At 35.3% G+C, this 5,417-nt stretch overlaps 1 protein-coding gene across 2 annotated transcripts; it reads left to right on the forward strand.

Annotated features, from left to right (window-relative positions):
- Positions 1-570: 570 nt before the first annotated feature.
- Positions 571-5,076, forward strand: LOC131064375 (uncharacterized). 2 transcript variants are annotated; one of them, XM_057998488.2, is made up of 7 exons: positions 571-815; positions 1,022-1,308; positions 1,920-2,143; positions 2,953-3,223; positions 3,533-3,618; positions 4,003-4,094; positions 4,271-5,076. In XM_057998488.2, the coding sequence occupies exons 2-7, from the start codon at positions 1,189-1,191 to the stop codon at positions 4,525-4,527; spliced, it is 1,050 nt and encodes a 349-aa protein (XP_057854471.2). In that variant the 5' UTR covers positions 571-815; positions 1,022-1,188; the 3' UTR covers positions 4,528-5,076. The 2 variants fall into 2 exon arrangements, with proteins under 2 accessions (XP_057854471.2, XP_057854473.2); XM_057998490.2 differs by lacking the exons at positions 571-815; positions 1,022-1,308 and adding an exon at positions 1,744-1,782.
- Positions 5,077-5,417: the final 341 nt, after the last annotated feature.

Here is a 5,417-nt window from a genome sequence, read left to right on the forward strand (position 1 = left end):
ATATATTTACTTTCATTTACTAATTAATTGATGTTATCTTCCTTATACCATAAGGTAAAGGGATAGAATAATCAATATTTAATCAATACTTTCATTAACAAACTTAAATAAATACAAGATGAGAAATAAAAAATGTGCGATATACATACACACAAATATTTACTACATACTACATAAAGTTCATGAATATTTAATTTTAGTGTCCCCTTATTGAGAACAACCACCATATTTTTTTGTTGTGTTAACTATGAAATATTCATATAATAAATGTTATTCTCACCATACACAAACACACAATCATAAATGGTAACCTTACCCTTCCCCTAACCCTAAAAGAGTTAGCCTTCGTATAGATTGTCAATGATGTAAAGTGACCCTATTTCCAAGGGGAAAACTTGCGCCATGGATTTGGCGTGCAATAACAAAGACCAAAGATTTTAAAGGAGATCTTTGTAATAAAAAAAAAAAAGGCGTCGGCGATAAAACTTTTCGGGTCTTCATCCGGTGGTCTGGGCGCCGTGTTTAAATATTCGGGGTTTAAATTCCACGTGCGTCACGACAGACTATGTTATAATTAATAGCTCTTTGAGGTCCGTCTGAGCTTCAACCTTGTCAAATGTGTCAACCGGGGAGCACATTTCAGTCTTTCTTAAGAAGGAATCGTGGGCAGTAATCTGAGGGCCGAAAGGCTTCATATTGATCGCATTTTCAGCTTCCTTGACCCTAAAATCGTCCAGAAGCGTTTTTTCACGGCTAAATTCGTCAAAGATTGGACCTGTTTTCACTCAAAATAGTGGAGTAATGCGAAGGATAAGGTAGCTTTATCACAGAGCAAGCTTTAGCTTGTTTTTGCAGTTGTTTCAGCTTAAATATCAAGGTTTTTTCAAAGAGGCTTGTTTTCTCTTGTGGTAATTTTTTTGAAAAAAATTGTGAATTGTGTGAGGATTTGAGGAGAATACGAAGGATCGCGATTTTTCTGAGAACTGAATGGCATTAATTGATATTTGCTAAACATTTGCAGTAATTTGCGGCCCAGAATAGAAAGCGAGATTCTTGGATAAGGATTTTTCAGCTTTTTTATGGCAAATCTTTGCAAAATAGAAAGTCACTGAAAGCCAGCGTATATCAGTGAGCAGCATTGTTGTGTATTGGGTTGTAAATTTTCAGAGGATCGGTTGCGTATACGATATGGCAGAAGGTGATTTTAGAGTATACGACACTTGTGGCTTAGAGTCGCAGCTCCATTCGAATTTGGAATGCTTTCTCGATTCAGTTACTCCAAATGTACGGGCTAATTGTCTGCCAAAGGTATGGCAGACGCATTGATCGATTATTACAGATCCTTTTTAATTACGTTATACTGTGTGATAGATTAACAGAGATACATTTGGGGTTCTACTTGAATTTTGTTATAGATTGTTTTCTTTAGTAGCTTGAGATTTTGTTAAAAGGACTACTTGGTTACAAGGTCTAGTTAGTGAATTCGAGGATACGAATTATATTTTAAATTTAGGTGTGAATTTCAGGATACAATTGGTGCCTGCTTCAAATTTTAGTAAAATTCTGAGTTGAGGCTGTTGTGGGTATTTACGCATTGGGTTGTCCGAACTTTCGTTGGAATAACATTAAGACAATAACATTTTATGATTCAGTTTCTTAATTATTTACTGTGTTTATTGCAAAGCACTGCTTCAATCTTGTGCTTTCTCTCCCTTCTTGTTTTAGTTGGAGAGAAGCACATTTGTGCTAGGGACTTTAATGGTGGATTCCAGAATATATATGGTAATTATTACTAAATTAGGACCTTAAGGGTAGATTCAAGGATTATAGTTTGGTAAAACTTGAAGGCAGGCTACTGTGAATATTTGATCATATAGAATGATCGTTTTGTTGTCTAATTTGATGTTTTTGTGTTCTAGTCATGCCTGAGGGAGCTTGCATCCAACAAGTTTTGGCAGCCGTCAAATGCAGAATCTGTGCAGTATTATTCACTGGGAGACCTATGGGAGTGTTATGACGAATGGAGTGCTTACGGGGCTGGTGTGCCGATCCAATTGAATAGCAAAGAAACTGTTGTTCAATACTACGTTCCATATCTCTCTGCACTGCAAATCTATACCATCAAATCCCGCTCAAACTTCAGGTCTTTTCAAATTTGCCTTTTTTATGATATCCTTGAAGGGATTAGAAGTGTTTTTAATATCTCGCTTGTTAAGATCAGTGTTTCAATAACTTCACGAATTCCTCTGAAACCCGTTTGTTTCTTAAGGAGATAAATATTTTGTTGTAAATTTCCCTTTGCATAATTTGCCTCTTCAGTTGTGTAGGAAGAAGATATACCGCAAATTTTCCCTTTTTTTCATTGCAAAACTATGCTGTTAAGTTTAGAGATGTGTTTTCTCATAGTTGATTACTGTTTCAGGGCAAGCTTTCTCACTTCTTTTACTAAGTTAGGGTGCAGTGACAAATTTGTTTGTATCTTTTTGCATATGAAGAGTGTTAACCCCAAATTTCTTGTTTCATTTCTTCAAAATTTCCTCGTGTAGGAAAAAAAATTTCTTGAAATTTTTTGTTTCATTCTGAAATTTTACAGAACAGTAGCAGTAACTTGAATACTGTTTTTTGTAATAGTTGATAGAATTTTTTAAACTAAAAAATACTTTGTTTTCTTTTGCAAAATAAATTTGCCTCAATGTTTGCATAAGGACAGACTTTACTGCAACTTTTATATACCACTTTGAAAGTTTTGCAGAGCAGCGAGTTAATGTAGGTTTTTCTGCATACTATTTATTCAACATTTCTGTTCTTTTGGGCAAAACAAACCTTCGGTCTCAAATTTGCCACTTTCTTAGAACAAATTTTATTGCAAATTTACAGATTTATGATTTGAAAGATGGTTGTATTATTTTCATCTAGACTTTCAAGTAAAAACATTTGTTTGTGCCATGACAGGATTCCAAGAGAAGAGAGTGATGGAAGTGATTTTGATCTCAGGGATCCCAGTGCCGATTCCTGGAGTGATTGCAGTGATAATGATAAATTATCCAGCTCATTAAGCAATACAAGTGACAGATCAGAAGGAACTTGGGATGCTGGCTACGAAGATTCAGCTTTCGATCCTGAAAATTCATGGCATCTACGTGACAGGGACAGACTTGGAAGCCTTTATTTTGAGTACTTTGAGCGATCAGCACCTTATGCAAGAGTGCCATTAATTGACAAGGTAACCATAACTTCTTATTACTGTTGCACTCTAGCTTGAAACAATTGTGTTCTATCCTTTTTCATCTCCAAAAAGAGCAGATTTTTGCCAAATTCATTCCTTTGTTTCTTTGTAGGTTGGGAAAGGAAAAAATTGTTATGCATTGTTATAATGAAAGCCCTTTGTAAGGGTTGCTATCGATTTTAATCAATCTAAATAAATGGCAACTTCTGAAATTGACCCCTACTCTTTGAAATTCTGTCCATTTGCTCTTGCAAACCCTTGATTGCATGGAAAAATTCTAATTTCTTTGCTTATATTTTTCTCCAGATCAATTGTTTTGCACGGGAATATCCAGAGCTAATGTCCTTGAGAAGTGTAGATCTTTCTCCGGCAAGCTGGATGTCAGTTGCCTGGTAGGTTCATAGAATCACTAAATGTTATATTGATTCCTCCATTATTTATGTACTTAGTCTTCTTTTAGTAAACTGCTTTTGTGTTCCTAAGTAGGTGTTCCTCTAGGCACACCTGTTATTGATATGTTTGTGGGCTATATTTCATGATGTCATAACATTTGAATCACAATGAAATACTTCTGGGGTTGATGTGTAGGACTTTGAGAAATCTAAAATTTTAAGCCCTTCTTACAGATCTTCTGTTACGGTAGATCTGCTTGAATATTTGCTTCCTTGATGGAAATGTTGGATTTTGCAAATTTCTATGCTTCAACTCATAATTCCTTTCTTTCTTTCTGAATATTCTTCTGTAGCACTAACTTAACTTATTGATCTGGATTTCAGGTATCCAATATATCATATCCCATCAGGAAGAACCATTAAAGATTTGTCAGCATGCTTCTTAACTTATCATACGCTGTCATTGTCATTCCAAGGTCTGTAAATGAAACCCTGCATCTGGATATCTATAGAGTTTAACTAGTTTGAATGATACCCGTAGAAATTTATTTTTCCTTTTGGATTTTTAATTTCTGATTATTCTTCAGGAGGTTTGATCTGACATTGGATTAAATAGGACCCTAACCTTTTGATTGGGAATTTTCAAATGCAGAGAATGAAAATGGTGATGGTAACGAAGAGGGGTCTTCTGAAAACCAGCTTGCAAAAGTTAAAATCAAGGATTCTCAGAGTGTTTCTCTTCCTCCTTTTGGACTGGCCACCTACAAAATGAAGGGAAATCTGTGGACATCTGCAGAAAGTTGTGATCAACAAAGGATGGTTTCTTTAGTGAGCTCTGCTGATTCCTGGTTGAAGCAGCTCAGTGTTCGGCATCCTGATTTCACATTTTTTATCTCACACAGCATGTGAATGCAAGCATGCATTTTTGCTAACTATTTGGGCAAAGTCCTTCCCATAATAGATACCAGAAGCCTTCTCTAACATTTTTGCAGTAAGCCTAATACTCAACATTAAAGAGTGAATTTGAGGTTGTGGAAGTTTCCTGTTAAGTTCTGTACACTCACAGGAAATTGTAGGAACTGAAATGATCCGTTTTGGATTGTCTGCAAAAGCCTAGTACTATGTGACAATATCTAGGACAGGATATGAAGAGGGGTTTGAAGAGGAAGAACGGAAGAGAGGAAAAAAGGGCACATTAACAAAACTGGAAAACTAAAAGCTAGTTTAGTTTGGTATTTCAAAGGAATCTGCATTGTGATAATAGATTGTACATAGTTCAAGGCAGTTTTTCTTTTGACTGTTAAATCATGTTAAGGAACTAAGCAACAATTTCCGCTAGATGATTTTGTTGAGGTGTACATTTTGTAAGGATCCCTCGGTGAGCAAGTTTTAATCTACTCTTATTGTAAATCTGTCATTTCACCTTAAATTTTATGTGCTTATTTTGGTTTCATACAAGTATCTCTCTGTTCTAAATGGTATTGCCCCAGAGCAAATGCAATCCCATTCGACGTAGCATATCATTAGCACTGCTTTCTTGCTATTATGCTGTTGTGTTTGCCATTCTAGGCCTTTGCTTATCTTTCTAGACAGCAATTTCAAATCTCAGGAGTATGCTCAAAAGCACAATTTTAGTTAGTATTGAAAATCAATAAAATTAATTAATTCTCTTTATAGTTAATTAATTTAATTGTGGTGAAATAATGGGCTTGGGCAAATACTAATTTCAATGGCTTAAGAGGTGGTAAATGTGATTTCAATATCTAGAACTGTTTCATTTAGTATATGCTATGGAGCAT

Source organism: Cryptomeria japonica, chromosome 7 (genome assembly GCF_030272615.1).
Source record: "Cryptomeria japonica chromosome 7, Sugi_1.0, whole genome shotgun sequence".
Lineage (NCBI taxonomy): Eukaryota > Viridiplantae > Streptophyta > Pinopsida > Cupressales > Cupressaceae > Cryptomeria > Cryptomeria japonica.

Bases quoted from the DNA above. Each gene is read 5' to 3' on its own strand.
- LOC131064375 (XM_057998488.2), top strand. From the start codon at position 1,189: ATGGCAGAAGGTGATTTTAGAGTATACGACACTTGTGGCTTAGAGTCG. The intron at 3,224-3,532 runs GTAACCATAACT...ATTTTTCTCCAG, and splicing joins GAGTGCCATTAATTGACAAG to ATCAATTGTTTTGCACGGGA. The intron at 3,619-4,002 runs GTAGGTTCATAG...TCTGGATTTCAG, and splicing joins AGCTGGATGTCAGTTGCCTG to GTATCCAATATATCATATCC.